The following is a 24,550-nucleotide window of genomic DNA, read 5'->3' as shown; positions in this document are numbered from 1 at the left end:
TGTTTACGCACTTAGGGCGCCGCGATTTGTCTGTTCTTCTCTCCCAAACAGGGTTTTTTTGTATGTTGCCATGAATGACACATGACCACTGCAGCGGTCGCAAGTGTAAACCAGTGAGAATAGATGATTTGTGTAAAAAAAAAAAAAAATGTTTATTATAAGTTGGTCACCGCAATGCTATCTGTGGGGGAATCCAGCAGAAGTAATTCATTTATTTATAGCGCCTCCACAGGGTAAAAAAAAATTACACACTTTTATTTATTTCCATATTTACATCAATGTGCTAACCATGTAATACAAGTAGATGCAAGATATCTTTAAAGCTTCCCTGTGTTTCTGCAGAAGAACTGCTAATCTACTAATAACATCCTAAAAGGGGATTTTAAAGCAGACAATGCCTTTAAATTAAATGACTGTACCTTACAAATCAGACAGATAAAAAAACCCGCCTTGCGGTATTTATTAATTATGGCCGTCTCTTAGTAGCTCACATGCACAGTGTAATGGATTTTGTGGAACATACATCCTGACTGCTCTGCTTAATGGCGCTCTCTCCTGTCTCTGGAGTGTTCGCTGGTCAGGCTCTACAGGAATTGATTTTGATTTCTCTCCATATTCTGGCTTTAACCCAACCTCATGGTCTGTGCCCTCCGCAGCTCCGCATGGTGACGGGCAATGAGTTTCTTCTGCAGTCTGACAAGGAGGATGTCGTCCAGGAGTGGTATGATGCCTTGCAGAGGGTCATCGAGAGGCTGGTGAGTTCCATGGCTAACGGCTTCTGCACGTATTGGCGGTGTATCACTGTATCCGGCATATTGGCAGGCTGTGTAGATAACAGGGAGTAGCAGCTCTGCATCACCTGTCCCACTTTACACAGGAGGTTTATGACAATCTTTATCATTAATGATGCGATTTATATATATAGATATCACACTGTTTAGAGATCTGACATTCCCTTTAAATGAAGGAAATGTAGTGATGCTTTATGCTTTATACATAGTACTATATGCACATGATGTTGGATAATGTCATCTTCTATATTCTATGCTCCATTTTATGTGCTTTACTTTTGAGCCTGACTTCACAGAAATTTTGGCAAAATGACTGCCTCTTTGTTGACTTTTTTTTCTGCCGTTTTTGCAGCATTTTTCTGAGGTAAAATAAAAATGCACACGATAACAGAAATATAACAAACACACTGCACATAGTGTTTTTATTCCACCTGCAGAAGTGGTATTTTTTTTCTAAATAGTAAAAAAATAAAAAAAAACGCGTGAAAAGAAGTGGCCATTGTTTTTACAAGCCAGCATAAAAAAAAGTGTGTGAAGGAAGCCAGCTGAGGCGGCTGCGGTGTGGCGTGAGGGTAGGTGCACATGGCGCTTTATAGATGTTGACGTACCCGCATCAGTTTTGAAGCAGTTTTACTGAAGTGTCTTTTTGGCCTTTTTTAGTCACTTTTGTGATGACTTTGCCATCGATTTCTTTTTTAAACTCTATGTGCAGGAAAATGGCAACTTCCAAGTGGAAGAAAGGAAGAAAGGAGTGGTCACGTCTTTTAGCCACTTCACAGCTTTCAAAGCCTGAAACTGTTAAAAGAAGTTACAAAAGACAGAAAATATGCACAGCAATTAGTTTTGACATTACCGTGCACTATGTTCATTATTTTTGTGCTTTTTCAGGTGGAATCCAGAAAGAATTCATCTGAAAATTTTTTTGTGTACACGGACCCTAAAGCTGCAGTCTGATTAGCTGCTGTTTTGTGGGTGGTGGGGCTAATCATCTAACTACACCTCCCCACCTGTTTATTTTCCATCTATACAACCTACGAGCGATGCTCTGAGGCCGTCCGGATCGCGGTATCTGTCCCGAGTGTCTGTGATTCTCCATTGCTGATGTCTCAGCTCGCAGTCATGGAGAGGGCTGGGAATATGATACAACCCCCAACCAAATCCCAATATACACCAGTACACACAGCAGTCGTTAAACCATACACTAAAACTCATAGTAAAATCACACAGTTCCTAATAGCGGACTCTACCTTTTGCACATTATCTGCTGGTCGGTTTTTCCTACACAAGTTTACCAGATTGTAAGATTAATAAAACTCTTCTCCTTTATACAGGAGCGAGAAAATCCATTGGAGGAAATCGTTTTGAGGCGAGCAGGGAGTATGGAGAACCTGGATGGGAGCGGTGGTGAAGAGGACAGTCCATTAAAGGCAAAAGATAGCTGGAAGTTCTCATGTACGATGTACACATTATTCACTTCTTTTATCTGGATGACACGTAGGCTTAATTCACGCGTCCGATTTTTCAATGTACGAGGAAATCCGACCGTAGTCGCTCTTTGATGTTGCAGATTTTCCGTTCTGTGCGTTTTTCATTGCATTTTTTTTTTACATGCGTTTTATTGTATTTTTATCTCTTGTTGGTGCGTAAATAAAGCTGCTTTGTTTTTCATGCATCCTGGTATTTGGATACGACAAAACTTTATTAGTATTGTCGTGTGCGGATTACATGCATTTTTAATGCTTTTCGGCGCCTAATGCAAATCTATGGGGAAAATGTGCGCGTAAAACTCAGCGTACGCGCAAGAGACGTTGGCATGTTGCGGATTTGAAGCTCGCACCACAGGACAGTTTACGCTGAGTTAAAAAAAATCTCAGTGGGCAGGAGATTTCTATAATAGCGTAAAATACGTAGAGGCAAAAACTCATCATGGGAACACAGCCTAATAGGGATTTTTTTTTTACCTTCAATATTTAAAGGATTGCTCCATTACTTTTGTTTGTATTGATGATTTATCCCTAGAAGTCATCAATATCGGATTGGTGAGTATCTGACACCCAGATCCACCACCGATAAGCCGTGGTCATTGCCGGTGATGGACGGATGTTAGCAGTTGCAGAGCTGACTCAGTGCAGCTCCTCAACCAAGTTTGTAGTTATGGGAACTGCAGAGCCACCATTACCCACCCCCTTTGGATAGATCATCAATATAACAGTAGTGGAACATCCCTTTAAGTGTTTTTTTCGAAATATTTACATTTTTTAACATCCTCCTTCAGTTCATCTGTAATGTGATGGCGAGCTCTTCTAAGAACGTCCTATGAGATGGGGCATGCGCGGCTATCCAAGTCTCCTGCCCCAGCTGGCAAAAAATGTAGATGCTTCATACATTTCTACTAAAATTGCTTTAATTATTGGACATACTGTCTTGAAATGTTTTTAGACTCCCTAATGACATAATCTAGAGTGCCAATGTATCCACTGAACAGGCTCTTTGTGGTCGTTCAGTAGTGCGTACTGTATGGGAATGGCCAAGCCCCCTCCTCAAATAGATTTTTCATAACTTTCTGATTTATTATTTTCTTATAAATACTGTAGGTTACAAATGATGATAATGCTTTTGGTGCATAACGTGAACTTTCTCATTATTTTCATGTACTCATATGCCTAATGTTTCTTCTGCAGTATCCTGGGTGAGCAATAATGTTGGCGGTGTGGATAAAAAAAAGGTAAAACATCGGCTAAAGAAGATGTTACTTAAGAGGCCTCCTCTCCAGACCTTACAAGAGAAAGGTCTTATTAAAGGTTAGTTTGTAAATGAATCAACTCAAGTTAATTAGGCAAAAAGGAATACTTGATTGACAGCTCCACAATGTCCCTCCTACTGCTGAGATCTCACACTGCTCAGTGCAAGCTGCAGCTGCCAGTGAGGTTGGGTGAGTGGAGACTGAATACATTTGGACTCATGAGCTATTTTGCTGGACTCATAAATTGCTCATCTTAATATCAGGATTATATAGCCATTATTACATTCATTTTAAAGTAAGTACACCAGTCTCATCAGGTCTAACAGGTCTGTTTCATGATAATTACTATTTGTATGCTGAAATCTGATGACAGACACACTTGGATGCAAACATATGATGCACAAATCATAAAGTAGCAGCTCATTGTATATTAATATCATTACTTGATCAAAATGGGGTAGACAAGTTGGATCAGAATCATTTTCATAGAAAAAGATGAAATGTCTTGTGTAATTGATAATTTACTGTAATTCAAATGCACAAATCTTTCATATTTACAGAGGATAATGTGCACTATGAGCATCCAGTGAGCACCCATTTTGTCGGCATAACTGCCTTAATGGGAATGTCGGACGAACAAAGTTAATTTTAATCAATATTTTAATTAATAGATCTTTGACTAATAAGTTTCACAATTAGATGTGTTTAAAAAAAATGTTCCTGTGCTGAGATAATCTTATAAATGTGCCCCTGCTGTGTGCTGTGTAATGGCCGTGTCTGACCGTGCAGGAACATGGTCTGATCATACCACAGCTCCTGAGTAGGAGAGGAAGCAAAAAAAGTATACAGACATTACATCAGGGGATCACAGCTGCGGCTTTCTGTGACATAAAACATTGCTTAAAAACAGGCAGTCAAATGTTTTGCCTCAAAGAAAAAATCAGCTGTGATCCCCTGATGTAATGTCTGTATACTCTTTTTCGTCCTCCCCTGCCCAGGAGCTGTGGTATGATCAGACCATGTCCCTGTACGGTCAGACACGGCCATTACACAGCACACAGCAGGGGCACATGTATTAGATTATCTCAGCACAGGAACATTATTTTCTAACAATCCAAATCTATTAATTAAAATGTACTTTGTTTGTGGGAAAAGCCCTTTAATAATGAAAAGGGCAACCGGTATTATAAGTTCATAAACTAGGTTACTATAGATACATCTTAAAATGTTTCCCAAAACTCTAAAGCATAGGATACTCAAAAAGTGAAAAAAAAGGATAAAAAAAAAATTACACAGCAATTTCAACAAGTTTTGCATAAATAAATAGTACAGGTGTCACGGGGTTACCGCAACAGAGAGGAGACAGAACACTGCAGCGTCTGATTGCTTCGATCCTACTTATGCACTGACAAGAAGCACTTCACCTTCTTTTTATATGGTGTTAATTTCTTTTTCAGTACAGGGGTTAGGCTGGAGTCACACACAACGTATAAAAATACGGTCCGCTTTTTACGGACCAAATACGCAGAAATGTTCCCTGAACAGTGATCCGTATGTCATCCGTAGGCAAAGTATGGCTGCGTATTTTGTGCATGTAAACCTCCATATGGCATCCGTACGGCAAGATTTTCTTGCCGGCTTACAAAATGGACACATAATGGATCCATGAGCTCAAATATTCGTGAAAACATATATACACTCTATATATAAAATACAGACCAAAAGTTTGGACACACCTTCTCATTTAAAGATTTTTCTGTATTTTCATGACTATGAAAATTGTACATTCACACTGAAGGCATCAAAACTATGAATTAACACATGTGGAATAATATACTTAAAAAATTGTGAAACAACTGAAATTATGTCTTATATTCTAGGTTCTTCAAAGTAGCCACATTTTGCTTTGATGACTGCTTTGCACACTCTTGGCATTCTCTTGATGCGCTTCAAGAGGTAGTCACCGGGAATGGTCTTCCAATAATCTTGAAGGAGTTCCCAGAGATGCTTAGCACTTGTTGGCCCTTTTGCCTTCACTCTGCGGCTCTGCTGCTTTCCTTGTGGCCACTGTCTTGCCTGCGCAAATGTCCTGCGCTGCTCTTCTTTTCAATCTTCAGATGGGTCACAACAATTTCAGATAAGACAACGAATATCCTGCGGTAGCAGTAATGTTATATACTACGCTACTTGCGGATGTTCTAAAATATATATAGGTTTGACCTCCAGAGAATTACGCATCCGCGTACGTGAGCACGTGCGGGACATTTGCGCGGCCAAGACAGTGGTCGACACCCTCCAATTAAAAACTATCCCCCGCCACTTTAGGGCATATCACAATTGTGATGCCAAAACGTTGAAAATCAGGGGGATAGACATTATTCATCTAGGTATTAGAGGGGGTAATTACAAGAAAATCCTGGCCCAAAGAGAGGCAAAGTGGATTGTTAAGCTGGATACTGTGGCCCCCAAGGGCCTTAATGAGTCTTTGAGCTTTGTTTCATTTCTATGAATAATTAGCCTCTCTTCTTTTCCTGATTTATGCTCATATATTCACCCATTGATGGTTCCTTTTTTTGTGTGTGTGTGGTTTTATTATTATTGTTTTAACTCTTTCTATGTATTCTCTTTATTTTTAGTTATATTTTTATGTGGTTATTCGTCTCTTTTTTGGATCCTATTATGAACATTCTGCCGTGCAACCCATCACTGAAAAACAAGCGGAAAAATATATTGTGCCATCATTTTATTATATTTATATAGTATACTGTCCTCTCTTTATATCAGAATTTGTATGCCACCTTATTATATTGATAATATGTATGGATTTTATGTGTACCAACAAGATTTGATATTCTGGCACATTTTGTAAGTTCAGATACCTCCCCTTTGTTTATATGCGGCTGTTGTCCCTCGCTTCCGGCATTCAGTCGGGCGTCTTTATCCTGACGCTCTGTCTGGATGCTAGGACCTGCGGGGACGCACTGCACACGCGCCGACAGCGCCGCTTCTCATAGGGTGATCACAACCATGTGATACACCCTGTGACCCATTGTCATGGCAATATAAGGTCCTTCTATTCACACTTACATCACACCCCCTGAGGAAGTGTCTGGTATAGACACGAAACGTACGTCGGGGTCACCCGCCATCATTTGGGGCTCATTACCATCTGAGTAGTGTTGTGCACTGGGCCTGGTAAGTTTTGCCCTTAATTTATGATACAGTCCCTTTACTCTGCGTATCTCCAGCTGGGCTTGATCTATGTTGATTTACCCTGACCTTTTTTTTTTATTCCTTACTTTTGGCTTTAAACCTTGCTATAGAGCTCCCACTGCTTCTGTGGATCCCTGCATTTTTATACAATACTTGGGCTTTATTTATTATGCCTTATTTTTGGCTCTACTTACCTAGCACATGGACAAGCATTCAAATGTAAATCAGATAGATGTACTACCTCTGAACTCCCATGTGCACCTCACTACTGTATGTACTTCCGTGTCCTTGTCCTGATTGACAATTTTATTATATTTGTTTTTCTTTGATTTTTTTAAAATAAATTTTGTACTTTCTTATTTATTGGTTACTCCAGTTTTTCTCCTATTTATATAGTTACATTACGGAGTCAATAAAATATTGTGAATGTGGGTTGATACTACTTAGTATCCCCACTTTTGGCATATTAAATATGCAATGGGGTTTTTTTCTTCTGTGTCTATAGAACTCTGTGTGGCATTGACCGGTCTCTAATCTGAGCTGCTGTTAACCTGCGATTTCTGAGGCTGGTGACTCGGATAAACTTATCCTCAGAAGCAGAGGTGACTCTTGGTCTTCCTTTCCTGGGGCGGTCCTCATGTGAGACAGGTTCTTTGTAGCGCTTGATGGTTTTTGCCACTGCACTTGGGGACACTTTCAAAGTTTTCCCAATTTTTTGGACTGACTGACCTTCATTTCTTAACCCCTTCCCGACCCATGACGCCACGTAGGCGTCATGAAAGTCGGTGCCATTCCGACCCATGACGCCTATGTGGCGTCATGGAAAGATCGCGTCCCTGCAGGCCGGGTGAAAGGGTTAACTCCCATTTCACCCGATCTGCAGGGACAGGGGGAGTGGTAGTTTAGCCCAGGGGGGGTGGCTTCACCCCCTCGTGGCTACGATCGCTCTGATTGGCTGTTGAAAGTGAAACTGCCAATCAGAGCGATTTGTAATATTTCACCTATTATAACGGGTGAAATATTACAATCCAGCCATGGCCGATGCTGAAATATCATCGGCCATGGCTGGAAATACTAATGTGCCCCCACCCCACCCCACCGATCGCCCCCCCAGCCCCCCGATCTGGCCGGTACACTGCTCCGGCTCCCCTCCGTCCAGTGCTCCGCTCCCCCCCGTGCTCTTGTCCGCTCCCCCCGTGCTCCAATCACCCCCCCGTGCTCCGATCACCCCCCCTGCACTCCGATCCACCCCCCCCGGTGCTCCGTTCCACCCCCCCGTGCTCCGTTCCAGCCCCCCCGTGCTCCGTTCCACGCCCCCCGTTCTCCGTTCCACCCCTCCCGCGCTCCGATTCCCCCCCCGTGCTCCGATCCCCCCCCCGTGGTCCCCCCCACCCCATCATACTTACCGATCCAGCCGGGGTCCCGTCCGTCTTCTCCCTGGGCGCCGCCATCTTCCAAAATGGCGGGCGCATGCGCAGTGCGCCCGCCGAATCTGCCGGCCGGCAGATTCGTTCCAAAGTGCATTTTGATCACTGAGATAGAATATATCTCAGTGATCAAAATAAAAAAAATAATAAATGACCCCCCCCCTTTGTCACCCCCATAGGTAGGGACAATAAAAAAATAAAGAAATTTTTTTTTTCCACTAATGTTAGAATAGGGGTAGGGTTAGGGTTAGGGTTAGGGTTAGGGCTAGGGTTAGGGTTAGGGCTAGGGGTAGGGTTAGGGTTAGGGCTAGGGTTAGGGGTAGGGTTAGGGTTAGGGGTAGAGTTAGGGGTAGGGTTAGGGGTAGGGGTAGGGTTAGGGCTAGGGTTAGGGCTAGGGTTAGGGTTTCGGTATGTGCACACGTATTCTGTTCCTCTGCGGATTTTTCCGCTGCGGATTTGATAAATCCGCAGTGCTAAACCGCTGCGGATTTATGGCGGATTTACCGCGTTTTTTTCTGCGCATTTCACTGCGGTTTTACAACTGCGATTTTCTATTGGAGCAGTTGTAAAACCGCTGCGGAATCCGCACAAAGAAGTGACATGCTGCGGAATGTAAACCGCTGCGTTTCCATGCAGTTTTTCCGCAGCATGTGTACAGCGATTTTTGTTTCCCGTAGGTTTACATTGAACTGTAAACTCATGGGAAACTGCTGCGGATCCGCAGCGTTTTCCGCAGCGTGTGCACATACCTTTAGAATTAGGCTATGTGCACACTGTGCGGATTTGGCTGCGGATTGGCCGCTGCGGATTCGCAGCAGTGTTCCATCAGGTTTACAGTACCATGTAAACATATGAAAAACCAAATCCGCTGTGCCCATGGTGCGGAAAATACCGCGTGGAAACGCTGCGTTGTATTTTCCGCAGCATGTCAATTCTTTGTGCGGATTCCGCAGCGATTTACACCTGTTCCTCAATAGGAATCCGCAGGTGAAATCCGCACAAAAAACACTGGAAATCCGCGGAAAATCCGCAGGTAAAACGCAGTGCCTTTTACCCGTGGATTTTTCAAAAATGGTGCGGAAATATCTCACACGAATCCGCAACGTGGGCACATAGCCTTAGGGTTAGGGTTGGAATTAGGGTTGTGGTTAGGGGTGTGTTGTGGTTAGGGTTGTGGTTAGGGGTGTGTTGCGGTTAGGGTTGTGATTAGGGTTATGGCTACAGTTGGGATTAGAGTTAGGGGTGCGTTGGGGTTAGTGTTGGAGGTAGAATTGAGGGGTTACCACTGTTTAGGCACATCAGGGGTCTCCAAACGCAACATGGCGCCACCATTGATTCCAGCCAATCTCGTATTCAAAAAGTCAAATGGTGCTCCCTCACTTCCGAGCCCTGACGTGTGCCCAAACAGTGGTTTACCCCCACATATGGGGTACCAGCATACTCAGGACAAACTGCGCAACAATTACTGGGGTCCAATTTCTCCTTTACCCTTGTGAATCTAAAAAAATGCTTGCTAAAACATAATTTTTGAGGAAAGAAAAATGATTTTTTATTTTCACGGCTCTGCATTATAAACTTCTATGAAGCACTTGGGGGTTCAAAGTGCTCACCACACATCTAGATAAGTTCCTTTGGGGGTCTAGTTTCCAAAATGGGGTCACTTGTGGGGGGTTTCTACTGTTAAGCCACATCAGGGGCTCTGCAAACGCAACGTGACGCCCACAGAGCATTCCATCAAAGTCTGCATTTCAAAACGTCACTACTTCACTTCCGAGCCCCGGCATGTGCCCAAACAGTGATTTACCCCCACATATGGGGTATCAGCGTACTCAGGAGAAACTGGACAACAACTTTTGGGGTCAAATTTCTCCTGTTACCCTTGGGAAAATAAAAAATTGCAGGCTAAAAGATCATTTTTGAGAAAATAATTTTTTTTTTTTTATTTTCATGGCTCTGCGTTATAAACTTCTGTGAAGCACTTGGGGGTTCAAAGTCCTCACCACGCATCTAGATTAGTTCCTTTGGGGGTCTAGTTTCCAAAATGGTGTCATTTCTGGGGGATCTCCAATGTTTAAGCACACAGGGGCTCTCCAAACGTGACATGGTGTCCGCTAATGATTGGAGCTAATTTTCCATTTAAAAAGCCAAATGGCGTGCCATCCCTTCCGAGCCCTGCCGTGCGCCCAAACAGTGGTTTACCCCCACATATGGGGTATCAGCGTTCTCAGGACAAACTGGACAACAATATTTGGGGTCCAATTTCTCCCATTATCCTTGGCAAAATAGGAAATTCCAGGCTAAAAAATAATTTTTGAGGAAAGAAAAATTATTTTTTATTTTCATGGCTCTGCGTTATAAACTTCTGTGAAGCACCTGGGGGTTTAAAGTGCTCAATATGCATCTAGATAAGTTCCTTGGGGGGTCTAGTTTCCAAAATGGGGTCACTTGTGGGGGAGCTCCAATGTTTAGGCACACAGGGGCTCTCCAAACGCGACATGGTGTCCGCTAACAATTGGAGCTAATTTTCCATTCAAAAAGTCAAATGGCGCGCCTTCCCTTCCGAGCCCTGCCGTGTGCCCAAACAGTGGTTTACCCCCACATATGAGGTATCGGCTTACTCGGGAGAAATTGCCCAACAAATTTTATGATCCATTTTATCCTACTGCCCATGTGAAAATGAAAAAATTGAGGCGAAAAGAATTTTTTTGTGAAAAAAAAGTACTTTTTCATTTTTACAGATCAATTTGTGAAGCACCTGAGGGTTTAAAGTGCTCACTAGGCATCTAAATAAGTTCCTTGGGGGGTCTAGTTTCCAAAATGGGGTCACTTGTGGGGGAGCGCCAATGTTTAGGCACACAGGAGCTATCCAAACGCGACATGGTGTCCGCTAACGATGGAAATAATTTTTCATTCAAAAAGTCAAATGGCGCTCCTTCCCTTCCGAGCCTTACCATGTGCCCAAACAGTGGTTTACCCCCACATGTGAGGTATTGGTGTACTCAGGAGAAATTGCCCAACACATTTTAGGATCCATTTTATCCTGTTGCCCATGTGAAAATGAAAAAATTGAGGCTAAAAGAATTTTTTTGTGAAAAAAAAAGTACTTTTTCATTTTTACGGATCAATTTGTGAAGCACCTGGGGGTTCAAAGTGCTCACTATGCATCTAGATAAGTTCCTTGGGGCGTCTAGTTTCCAAAATGGGGTCACTTGTTGGGGAGCTCCAATTTTTAGGCACACGGGGGCTCTCCAAACGTGACATGGTGTCCGCTAAAGAGTGGAGCCAATTTTTGATTCAAAAAGTCAAATGGCGCTCCTTCCCTTCCAAGCCCTGCCGTGCGCCCAAACAGTGGTTTACCCCCACATATGAGGTATCAGCGTACTCAGGACAAATTGGACAACAACTTTTGTGGTTCAGTTTCTCCTTTTACCATTGGGAAAATAAAAAAATTGTTGCTAAAAGATAATTTTTGTGACTAAAAAGTTAAATGTTCATTTTTTCCTTCCATGTTGCTTCTGCTGCTGTGAAGCACCTGAAGGGTTAATAAACTTCTTGAATGTGGTTTTGAGTACCTTGAGGGGTGCAGTTTTTAGAATGGTGTCACTTTTGGGTATTTTCAGCCATATAGACCCCTCAAACTGACTTCAAATGTGAGGTGGTCCCTAAAAAAAATGGTTTTGTAAATTTCGTTGTAAAAATGACAAATCGCTGGTCAAATTTTAACCCTTATAACTTCCTAACAAAAAAAAATTTTGTTTCCAAAATTGTGCTGATGTAAAGTAAACATGTGGGAAATGTTATTTATTAACTATTTTGTGTCACATATCTCTCTGGTTTAACAGAATAAAAATTCAAAATGTGAAAATTGCGAAATTTTCAAAATTTTCGCCAAATTTCCGTTTTTATCACAAATAAACGCAGAATTTATTGACCTAAATTTACCACTAACATGAAGCCCAATATGTCACGAAAAAACAATCTCAGAACCGCTAGGATCCGTTGAAGCGTTCCTGAGTTATTACCTCATAAAGGGACACTGGTCAGAATTGCAAAAAACGGCAAGGTCTTTAAGGTCAAAATAGGCTGGGTCATGAAGGGGTTAAAGTAATGATGGCCACTCATTTTTCTTTACTTAGCTGCTTTTTTCTAGCCGTAATACAAATTCTAACAGTCTATTCAGTAGGACTATCAGCTGTGTAGCCACCAGACTTCTGCACAACACAACTGATGGTCCCAACGCCATTTATAAGGCAAGAAATCCCACTTATTAAACCAGACAGGTTTCCCTCCGCCTGTCTTCTGAACTTGTCATCCAGTGTGAGAAAGCAGCTCAAGTCCATCTTGCTAAGTGGGGATGGACTACAGGTGCCATGTAACACAGTTCACTGTCCTCTAGGGTGAGGAGGAGTGAGGAGCAGGGATGGGAACAAACAGAGGCAGGCAGAAAAACATTGTGCAGAACTCTGTAAGTGTTTACTGCACATCAGAGCTTGATTTAGTTCATCACAGCTCAGCTCTGCTGTATAATGTCCTTGTTGCTGCAAATTGTCTCTATGAGCTAAAAGGTGAACGAAGAGCAGACACTCTGTGCTGTCTGTGGGATAAATCACTGCCAGAAATGGTGATATTCTTCATACACACAGGACACCTTATTCTGAAAAGTAACTTGAAAGCACAGTTACCCTTTACATTCAGCTGTGAATCTGGGTAATTAAAGACACTTGTACAGTCATGGCCAAAAGTATTGACACCCTTGCAATTCTGTCAGATAGTACTCAGTTTCTTCCTGAAAATGATTGCAATCACAAATTCTTTGGTATTATTATCTTCATTAATTTGTCTTAAATGAAAAAACACAAAAGAGAATGAAGCAAAAAGCAAAACATTGATCATTTCACACAAAACTCCAAAAATGGGCCAGACAAAAGTATTGGCACCCTCAGCCTAATACTTGGTTGCACAACCTTTAGCCAAAATAACTGTGACCAACCGCTTCCGGTAACCATCAATGAGTTTCTTACAATACTCTGCTGGAATTTTAGACCATTCTTCTTTGGCAAACTGCTGCAGGTCCCTGATATTTGAAGGGTGCCTTCTCCAAACTGTCATTTTTAGATCTCTCCACAGGTGTTCTATGGGATTCAGGTCTAAACTCATTGCTGGCCACCTTAGAAGTCTCCAGTGCTTTCTCTCAAACCATTTTCTAGTGCTTTTTGAAGTGTGTTTTGGGTCATTGTCCTGCTGGAAGACCCATGACCTCTGAGGGAGACCCAGCTTTCTCACACTGGGCCCTACATTATGCTGCAAAATTTGTTGGTAGTCTTCAGACTTCATAAAGCCATGCACACGGTCAAGCAGTCCAGTGCCAGAGGCAGCAAAGCAACCCCAAAACATCAGGGAACCTCCACCATGTTTGACTGTAGGGACCGTGTTCTTTTCTTTGAATGCCTCTTTTTTCTCCTGTAAACTCTATGTTGATGCCTTTGCCCAAAATGCTCTACTTTTGTCTCATCTAACCAGAGAACATTCTTCCAAAACGTTTTAGGCTTTTTCAGGTAAGTTTTGGCAAACTCCAGCCTGGCTTTTTTATGTCTCGGGGTAAGAAGTGGGGTCTTCCTGGGTGTCCTACCATACAGTCCCTTTTCATTCATACGCTGACGGATAGTACGGGTTAACACTGTTGTACCCTCGGACTGCAGGGCAGCTTGATCTTGTTTGGATGTTAGTCGAAGTTCTTTATCCAACATCCGCACAATCTTGCGTTGAAATCTCTTGTCAATTTTTCTTTTCCGTCTACATCTAGGGAGGTTAGCCACAGTGCCATGGGCTTTAAACTTCTTGATGACACTGCACACGGTAGACACAGGAACGTTCAGGTCTTTGGAGATGGACTTGTAGCCTTGAGATTGGTCATGCTTCCTCACAGTTTGGTTTCTCAAGTCCTCAGACAGTTCTTTGGTCTTCTTTCTTTTCTCCATGCTCAATGTGGTACACACAAGGACACAGGACAGAGGTTGAGTCAACTTTAATCCATGTCAACTGGCAGCAAGTGTGATTTAGTTATTGCCAACACCTGTTAGGTGCCACAGGTAAGTTAAAGGTGCTGTTAATTACACAACTTAGAGAAGCATCACATGATTTTTCGAACAGTGCCAATACTTTTGTCCACCCCCTTTTTTATGTTTGGTGTGGAATTATATTCAATTTGGCTTTAGGACAATTCTTTTTGTGTTTTTTCATTTAAGACAAATTAAATGAAGATAATAATACCAAATAATTTGTGTTTGCAATCATTTTCAGGAAGAAAATGAGTATTATCTGACAGAATTGCAGGGGTGTCAATACTTTTGGCCATGACTGTAGGTGCTCTAGGTCAGAAATAATAAATATAAATAAATCTTTGTGCATATTTTAAAAATGTAAAATTAAAAGAGTAAATCTGTCACAAGGAATATACTTTTAGCAGATGTACTTTCCAAAGTGTAACTTGTTGTGTTCTGTAGATCAAGTATTTGGCTGCCGGTTGGATGCTCTTTGTTATCGTGAGCGCAGTACAATCCCAAAGTTTGTGCGACTTTGCATAGAAGCAGTAAATATAAAAGGTACTTACAAAATATTTTACCTACAACATGGTTTTGTTTTTCACTTACACAATAAACATTCTGGTAACCCAATTGTTCTTGTGTCTATTCTAGGACTGGTTGTTGATGGGATTTACAGGGTTAACGGAAATCTGTCCATCATACAGAAACTGAGGTTCATTGTAGACAGAGGTAAGTGGTTCCATGTCATGGTCAGTTCACTAGAGTGCAATGAGTTCTTGTCACGCCTTGTGCCTTGTCAGTTGACTTTAGTTTATAACATTTTGCTATTAGGATTTGTTCACATTGAGTATTTTGACGTAGATATGGAACCAGACCCACTCCAAAATCCACACCATGGAGTATTCGAAGAGTATTAGGTCATGTTCAAACACAGAATTTTTATGTGATTTTTGACACCAATTTTACACCAAAATCCACATAAAAGAAAAAGCTTCAAATTTGCTTTCTATTTTTCCAATGAGAAAACACACATATTGTGTGCATCGCATTATTTTCCACGCATTTTGTAATGTGTATTAAAAAAGCATAATGTCAATTATTTGGTGTCTTTTCTACATGTAAATCTTCACATAAGAATAAATTGTGAGAGCATATCCTTTCCAATGGTTTTTAATGTAGATTTCGATCTTCTTCAAAATCTTTGGAAAAATAAACTCAGTGTGAACTGACCCTTCATTGAAATAAATCAGACTGTATCAGTCAGTCTTTCCCAGGTGGGAACTGGGATGCACTGTGTTACCAAATATCCTTAATTGATCAGTAGATAACATATTATTTTACAGAAAGGGCAGTAACAACAGACGGACGATATCTTTTCCCGGAACAACTCACCCAAGGTAGCTCTTATGTCCCGCAGCCAAGCTTACGCACGTGCCAGCTGATATACCCAATAACCCCACTCTGCCTCGCTGCAATATCTGCAATACGTGTGTCTAAGTGTACAGAGCTATTGTCAGCTTTTCTCTATTTGTATGTTTTATACCAACGGTTATTGCTGTGTAGGTTGGTCTGAAGATGTCAACGACCCTGCAAAAACTTATACAAAATGAATGTATTTATGTATTAAGGGCTTTCTCAAATTGTTTCTTGAGCAGCTCACAGCTCTGCAATTTCCTTAGGCTATGTTCACACGCTGCGGAGTTTGCTGCGTTTCCGCAGCGTTTCCGCAGCTGCGGGTCCGCAGCAGTTTCCCATGCGTTTACAGTACAATGTAAACCTATGGGAAACGCAATCCGCAGTGCACCTGCTGTGGAAAAAAATGCGCAGAAACGCAGCGATTTACATTCCGCAGCATGTCAATTCTTTGTGCGAATTCCGCAGCGGTTTACACCTGCTCCATAATAGAAAACCGCAGGTGTAAAACCGCAGGGGAATCCACACAAAATCCGCAATAAATCCGCAGTAATTCTGCAGGAAATCCGCAGGTAAAACGCAGTGCCTTTTACCTGCGGCTTTCACAAATCCGCTGCGGAAAAAATCTGCAGACCTCAAAAAGACGTGTGCACATACTCTCTAGTTGTTGGAGGCTGGCACTGCTCTTTGAGTGACAGTTCTGGTTAGTTTCCTTGTACAACTTTCTTTGTTCTGAAGTCTACACTGTTATCACTATATTTTTAAATAGAAATAACAGGGCATTTGACCAAGCACATGGCTCAGGAAAGTGAGTGCAATGATTAGAAGAACTGTTCTGGAAATTGTCGATGCTGGGGGCTGAGGATTGTGATTATGCAGGACGGACAAGAGAAGCTTGTCAGGAACTAGGAAGGAAAGTGAGCAGATAACTGCTGTATAAAAAAAATCAATAGGCTGGAAAGAGGTGACTGGGATGTCAGGAGCTAACTCCTGCACACTCTGGTCAAACTCTTTTAGTCAGTCTCCTTGGTAACAAGCTGTACTCTATATAAGATAAAAGCTATCACAGAGAACCACAGCAGATAAAAATGCAAGACAGTTGCAAACTTGCTTATTTTCATGCTGCCTCATTAACTAAAGCAATTTAATTACATGAGAATACCCCTTTAATGTTTAAAGAATTGCTGTCTGTTTTGCCACCTAATCTGAGAGCAGCATACTGTAAAGACAGATTCCAGTGAGGTACCAATTACTGTAGGTTTATTTTTTTTTTGCTGCTTGCTGTAGCTTTGATAAATCACTGTTTTCTTAGCAGGAGATTATCAATGAAGGACTAGTAAGCCAGCTGCAATATAGTAAAGCAGCTCCAATCATGCCCCCACTACTGATTAGCAGCATACTGCCTATGCCCTCTGTAAACAGCTACCCATCAATGGTGTGGATAGGGTTATGCAGAGCTCAGCATCCAGAGAACTGCTGCAGATACAACAGTGATTGTATTAAAATTGTAGCAAGAAGCCCAGTAAGTTACATATTCAGGGTCTTTGCTTTTACATTATGCTGCTCTCAGATGAGGTTGCAAAACCTTTTGACAGATATTCTTTAAAGATCAACTTTAATTGACATTGTTGGGGATTTGACCTTTTGTCCTAAGCAAAGGAGTGCATTATGCTGTATGGAGGCCTATGTGGAGTACATTATAATATATGGAGGCCTATGGGGAGTGCATTATACTATATGTAGACCTATGGGGAGTGCATTATATTATATGGACGACTATGGGATGCATTATATTATATGGAGTATTTTATATTTTTAGTAACAGTGCTGTCATCTGCTGAGATTCTCCTACATCCACTATTAGAGTGCACCACCGTAGTTGTAATCAGGGTTATCTGTTTGGTTTGGTTCCCACTCAGTAGTTCGCCCCCTTGAACCAAAACACTAGCTATGCTTCTGGTGACACCACTATTCTGTGTGTCTGTGTGACTAACAGATACCTCTCCATTACTAGTCACTGGGCTTGATGCCATTGGACATTAAACAGCTGACATCAACTCCAAAACCATTACCACGATTGCCAACACACCTGGGCACTCGTGAAGAGCTGAGGCTGAAAGCCAGAATTAGCGCATCTAATGGATGCACCATTTCTGAGGTGACTGAGGACTGGTCTTATTAGGTTAGGGATGGGCCAATATCCATGGACCTTTCCAGCCTATTAATATCAGCCCCCAGCTGTCTGCTTAACCATTGCTGGTTATTAAAAATAGGGGGGACCCCGCGTAACTTTTTTTTGGGTCCCCCTTTTTAATAACCAGTTAAGGCTAAGCAGACAGATGTGAGCTGATATTAATAGGCTGGGAAGCTCTGTGTTTATCGGCCCCTTCCCTGACTAATAAGATCAGCTCACAGCTGTCTGCTTTTCCTTAACTGGCTACTAAATATAGGGGGCACCTCACGCCATTTTTTTTCTTTTATTTGTTCGCTAAATACATGTAAAGTAAACTGCACACACAAGGAGCAATGATTATATCTCACTGACAACTTTCTATCTATTCTATTTTGATGGTTCATGCTGTGAATTTGCTGTACATGGCTGATGAAATGACAGGATTGCTTTGAGATATGTTTGTAAAAATCAGACGGCACACATGGTTCATAGCCATGCAATTTTTTTCTAGTAGCCATTGACTTGCATTGGCGAGTGACAACTGCAGAATGCTGTGATTTTTTTTCTCAGTCCGATGCGAGCTGAGAATAAACTTGCAGATGAACATGGAATCTTTGACTAACATTGGTCAGAGTGCAATATGATGTTTTCTTGCACTGCACTCCTCCGATTTATACGCCAGTGTGAGCGAACCCTTAGATACAGGATCGATTTCCAGACTGGTATTTTACGATACCTCATGATACATGTTGCTGTGCTGTCCACATACCATAGTTTGCATTAGGCATATTTCACGCATCAGTTTTTTGCCGTCAGGCACAATCCGCCGAATGTTGAAAAAAACGGATGTGTCGCAGATTGTGAAAAACTGAGGCGACGGATCCGTTTTTTTCGACAAATCCAACCAGCGGATCCAGCTAATTGGATCCCAAAAAAATTGGAGCATGCTCTGTTAAAAAAAAGGAATCCGTCGCCGCATTCTGTCATTTCACGGATCCGGCCCCATAAGGTTCGATTGTAGCAAATGACGGATGGCAACAGATCCATCGCTGTCCGTTTTTTTGGACGGACACAAAAAACTACTATGTCTGTGTTTTCTGGCCGCCAGATAAACAATTTTCGACAGATCCGGCAAAAAACGGATGAAACGTGAGACCTTCCGTCGCTAATACTTTTGCCGGATCCGTTTTTTTTTCAGAACTTGACGGATTGAGCCTGACGGCAAAAAACTGATGTGTGAAAGCAGCCTTATGTGGCACTCTTGTAGGGTGCTCAAGTAGGGTTCCAGACCATACTGTATACAAGAAGAAAAATAGAACTTGGCACTCCTTTCCAAATACATTTTCTGAAATAATATATTTATTGCGTCCACATACCATAGTTTGCCTAGTTGGAGCAGACTGTGGTGGTGCACTACATCTGTGTATTTCTTGTGTAGCACACTCATGCTTTTATGGCTATTTATCTTTGTCTGTGTATGAATATTACATTTGTGTCGTATTAATATGCCTCAGAACGTCCTCTTCTTCTTGAGCAGCTAACAATCTCTGTTTTATGTATCGTTATGATGTGTTGCTTGCTTAATTCAATGTATTCTCCCATTATCGCATACATGCATGTGTATTATATTTTACCTATAACTAATTGAGCCTCTGTCTATATGCAATAAATGCAAACATGGCACTCCTATAATTCCACTATATGTGCGGGACATGTTCAGGCATATTTATCAATGCTATCACATTTTTAGATAGTGCAAACTTAAAGTGAATGTGTCACTAGGTTTTTGCCACCTATTCTGAGACCGAGTTCCTGATTCCAGCAATGTGTCACTTACTGGGCTGCTTGCTGTGGTTTTGATAAAATCACAGTTTTCCTATCGCCACGACAGCACCCCTATGAGAGAGGGGATCCGCCCACCTTCCGGACAGGAACCTACAGGATTTAAAGGGGCGGTCCCCCTCACCACTCCAGTTTGGGTTCCTGTCCAGACGGCAGGAGCCTGCAGGATCAGCAGTCTTACCCGGGCCTCCATGCCTCCGCGCGGTGTCTTTTAGGAACGGCGGAATCGGGGGCTCGGAAGCAGCGTCGGGGGTATCCTGCGTGCAGACCCCCCCTCGTCTGGCCATGAGGAGCGCGTCTAAGGAGTCGGGCAGTGCCGTCCTGGTCCGCGGTTGAGCGCGGTGTGCAGCGTTCACACCGGCGCTGGTGAACCCGGAAGTAGTTGGTACGCTTCCGGGGTAAGCCGGGAGAGCAGCGCTGCAGCGCTGTAAAAGAGCGACGCCTAGGATAGGAGGCGCGCAACCATGTCCTCAGTAGGGGACGCCGAGCACCCTCATGGAGAGGGAACGGAACAGCGCAGTAAGAGCGGTAGCGGCCGCTCAAGGAGAAGCAGCAGCAGCGTGGTAAGGGGGCAGCAGCGTCTGAGCGCCCCAGCATCACATTTGGATCCTACTCCTCCAGAACCGGTATTCACAGGATCAGCCTTATGGTGAGTGTTAAATCAGACACCTGGTGCTGATATGGTCTGTTATTTGAGCTTTGTTTTAGGGAAAAAAGACCACAAAATCTAAGCACAAGCAATGTGCTCTATGCATGACACCAATGCCTGACAGTTATACCAAGAGGCTGTGTCAGGCGTGCATATCTCAGACCTTAGAAGAGGAAGCTCCCCTTCGGTCATCAGACCTTAGAGCGGTCATCAGGGAAGAAATTAGCTATTCCCTTAGAGGCAGCCGCCAGGAAAGGTCGGGCAGGGACATATCGCCAGGATCTAGCCTGTCCCTGCAAGAAGGGGAATGTTCCCGCTCCTCATCTCCATCCTCCTCAGATGAAGAGGGAAGGCCTTGTTTCTCGGTGGACAACATGGACATGTTAGTTAAAGGAGTCCGAGCTACCATGGGTGTTGCAGAGAGCAAGGAACCAAGGTCCGCACAGGACATAATGTTTGCGGGCTTGTGCCAGAGGAGTCGTAAGGCGTTCCCGGTGGTGGATACGGTTAAGACTCTTATAAAAAGAGAATGGGATAAGCAGGATAAGGGTTTCCTTCCGTCATCAGCTAAAAGAAGGTATCCCTTTGAAGATAATGAGCTGGCAGAGTGGATGAAAGTCCCGAAAGTGGATGCAGCGGTGGCTTCTACATCTAAAGCCGGTACCTTGCCGCTGGAGGACGTGGGCCTTCTGAAAGATCCATCAGATAGGAAGGCGGACATGTTTTTGAGGAAAGTGTGGGAATCAACTGCAGGGGCGTTCAAACCTGCTATCTCTAGCACGTGTACGGCTAGATCCGTCATGGTGTGGATATCCCAACCGGAAGAACAGCTGAAGTCCAAGGTGCCCAGAGACAAGATGTTGAACTCACTTTCGCAAATACGTGAAGGGGTGGCGTATTTAGCGGACGCGTCAGTGGATTCTTTAAAATTGGCGGCAAGATCAGCAGGTCTCTCAAATGCTGCTCGCCGAGCCCTATGGCTTAAGACCTGGAAAGGGGATGCCCAGGCGAAAGCTAAACTGTGTACAATACCGTGTAGGGGTGAGTACCTGTTTGGCCCGGTATTGGATGATATCCTAGCTAAGGCTGAGGATAGGAAGAAAGGTTTTCCTAAAGCTTTCAATCCTACCTTTAGGAATACCTTCAGGAGACGCTTCCAATACCGAAGACCTTACCACAACCGAGACTGGGAACCATCAGACCCAAAAAAGAAAGGTTCGGACTTTAACGCTTCGTCATCTTCCTCAAGAAGAAGAAGAAACTATCGTTAATAGAGATCTTCCAGTAGGGGGCAGGTTAAAATACTTCCATGCTCAGTGGGCCAAAATAACTTCGAGCAATTGGGTTCTAGGTATAATCAATTCAGGGTTAAAATTAGAGTTCCGGGAAAGACCTTCTGAATTTTATATCTTAACTGCCCCTGATTCCTTAGACCAACAAAAGGCCCTTGAAAAAGAGGTCCAAATGCTAAGAAGGAAGAAAGTCATAGTGGAGGTTCCAAAACATCAACAGGGGAAAGGGTTCTATTCCCCTTTATTTTTAATCTCCAAGCCAGATGGATCCTTTAGAACCATCATAAACTTACGGAGATTAAACAAACATCTAGAGTATCATGCCTTTAAGATGGAATCTATTAAAACGGCAACTAATCTTCTCTTTCCCAGATGTTATATGACAGTCCTGGATTTAAAAGATGCGTATTACCATCTGCCCATTCACCAGGATCATCAACAATTCCTCAGAATGGCGGTGTGCTTAAACGACCAGGTCAGACACTTTCAGTTTGCTGCAATGCCCTTTGGTCTATCTATGGCACCGAGGGTGTTTACTAAAGTCATGGCAGAAGTAATGGCCTATGTCAGAGAACAGGATACGTTAATTATACCCTACTTGGATGATTTTCTGGTAGTAGGAAATTCCTTTGGCCAGTGTAGTACTCGCCTAAATCATGTCATATCTTCCTTACAGGACTTGGGTTGGATAGTCAATATGGAGAAGTCAAGACTCGACCCATCAACAACTCAGACTTTCCTAGGTATTCTGCTGGATTCGGAAGTGCAACAATGTTTCCTTCCGGAGGAGAAAAAGCAGAGGGTTGTGCACAAAGTCAGTACGGTAACAAGAAAGCCAGATCTGACTTTAAGAGACGCTATGTCCCTTCTGGGATCTCTAACGTCCTGCATACCAGCCGTCCAGTGGGCTCAATTCCACACTCGAGTGTTACAAGCCCAAGTCTTGGATACAGAGAGAAGTCTTCAAGGGCAATTAGGCGGAAGACTCAGGCTGTCCACCACCACTCTACACAGTCTGAGATGGTGGTTAAACAGAAGACATTTAGGGAAAGGAGTACGCTGGAGTGTAGTACCAGACAACACGGTCACAACCGATGCCAGTCCAATAGGTTGGGGATCTCACATAGGAGATGTTTGGACTCAAGGGCAATGGTCTCTCTTAGAGGCTCAAGAGTCCTCAAATTGGAAAGAGCTCACAGCAGTAAAGAAGGCCTTACTCAGGTTGCTTCCATCTCTGCAGGATTCACATGTAAGAGTCCAGACAGACAACACAACAGTAGTGGCGTATCTCAACCATCAAGGGGGTACAAGGTCAAGATCCCTAATGAACACCGCCACAGACATACTCGAATTAGCCGAAGCCCACTTTCGCTCTCTATCAGCTGTGCACATTCGGGGAGAGCTCAACACAGAGGCAGATTACCTCAGCCATCATTCTCTACGTCAGGGAGAATGGGTTCTAGATCGACGGGTGTTCAGACAGATAGTGGACCTGTGGGGATTGCCCGTTATCGATCTATTCGCAACGAGAGAGAACAGGCAGACCAGGAAGTTCGCTTCTCTTCGGGTGGCGGACAAGCCCTGTATAATAGACTCCCTTCAAATACATTGGAATTTTCCTCTGGCTTACGCGTTCCCTCCAATGTGTCTGATCCCGATAGTCCTCAGGAAGATCAGGGAGGACAGGGCGAGAGTGATCCTGATTGCCCCCTTTTGGCCCAGGAGGGCATGGTTCTCGTTACTCAGGGCAATGTCTGTGTCCGACCCCTGGGTACTGCCGACCAGCCCGGAGCTTCTTTCTCAGGGTCCATTCCGTTACCCCAATGTGGAATCCCTGCATCTGACGGCGTGGAATTTGAGAGGGAGTTATTGAGGAGAAGAGGGTTTTCAGAGGCTCTCATATCTACCCTTTTAAATAGCCGGAAAGAAGTTACCACTAAAATCTATGCTAAAACTTGGAAAAAGTTCCTTGCCTTCTACCAAAATCCCTTTTCTGGCAAGGTCCCAATTCCGGCTATTCTGGAGTTTTTACAGAGGGGCCGAGAATTGGGCTTGGCGGTAAATACCCTTAGAGTCCAAGTATCAGCTTTGGGAGCGTTATATAAGAGTGATGTGGCGGGAAATAGATGGGTTTCCCGATTTATCAGGGCCACTGAACGTAGTAACCCAGTATATATTCCTAGATTACCACCATGGGATCTAAATTTGGTCTTAGACGCCTTAACAGAACCCCCCTTTGAGCCATTAGATTCTGTCTCCATAAAAAATTTAACCTTAAAAACAGCCTTCCTAGTAGCCCTGACCTCTGCTAGGAGAGTGAGTGACTTACAAGCTGTGTCGATAGACCCTCCTTATTTAATGGTCTTTCAGGACAGGGTAGTGTTAAAACCTGATCCAGCATACCTACCAAAAGTAGCTTCCAAATTTCATAGAAGTTAGGAAATAATTTTACCATCTTTCTGTGACAATCCGAATTCAGCTGACGAGCAGAAATATCACAAGTTAGATGTCAGAAGAACTCTATTAGAGTACCTACACAAAACAGAACCATGGAGGCAGGGTAGGGCTCTGTTTGTTTCCTTTCAGAATCCAAGGAAAGGGGCGAGTGTAACTAAAGCGTCTATCGCCAGATGGATAAGAGATGCCATATATCTTGCTTATACTGCTAAAGGCCAGACACTACCAGATGGCATCAGGGCCCACTCCACTCGAGCCATGGCCTCATCCTGGGCGGAAAGAGCGGACGTCTCCATAGATGTAATATGTAAGGCGGCAACGTGGTCATCTCCTTCCACCTTTTATAGACATTATCGTCTTGATTTATCTTCAGAGGCCAATTTAGTTTTTGGCCGTACAGTACTTAGTGCTGTAGTCCCTCCCAGGTGATTGATCTTTGAAAATCTCTCGTAGGGGTGCTGTCGTGGCTCCGTAAAATCCTATTACCGGTACGTAAAAACCGGTTT

At 43.2% G+C, this 24,550-nt stretch overlaps 1 protein-coding gene across 3 annotated transcripts in view; it reads left to right on the top strand.

The window, feature by feature from the left end:
- ARHGAP9 (Rho GTPase activating protein 9) overlaps positions 1-24,550 on the top strand; it is a 208,542-nt gene that overhangs the window by 135,008 nt on the left and 48,984 nt on the right. For 2 of the 3 annotated variants that reach the window (XM_069758558.1, XM_069758556.1), the window contains 6 exons: positions 657-755; positions 2,123-2,243; positions 3,473-3,592; positions 14,678-14,776; positions 14,870-14,947; positions 15,562-15,615. In XM_069758558.1, coding sequence (XP_069614659.1) covers positions 657-755; positions 2,123-2,243; positions 3,473-3,592; positions 14,678-14,776; positions 14,870-14,947; positions 15,562-15,615 — 571 coding nt within the window. The remainder of the gene's footprint in view (positions 1-656; positions 756-2,122; positions 2,244-3,472; positions 3,593-14,677; positions 14,777-14,869; positions 14,948-15,561; positions 15,616-24,550) is intronic. The other variant, XM_069758557.1, reaches the window with a different exon arrangement.

Source organism: Ranitomeya imitator, chromosome 3 (assembly GCF_032444005.1).
Source record: "Ranitomeya imitator isolate aRanImi1 chromosome 3, aRanImi1.pri, whole genome shotgun sequence".
Lineage (NCBI taxonomy): Eukaryota > Metazoa > Chordata > Amphibia > Anura > Dendrobatidae > Ranitomeya > Ranitomeya imitator.
This window is presented reverse-complemented; position numbering and strand designations above follow the sequence as displayed.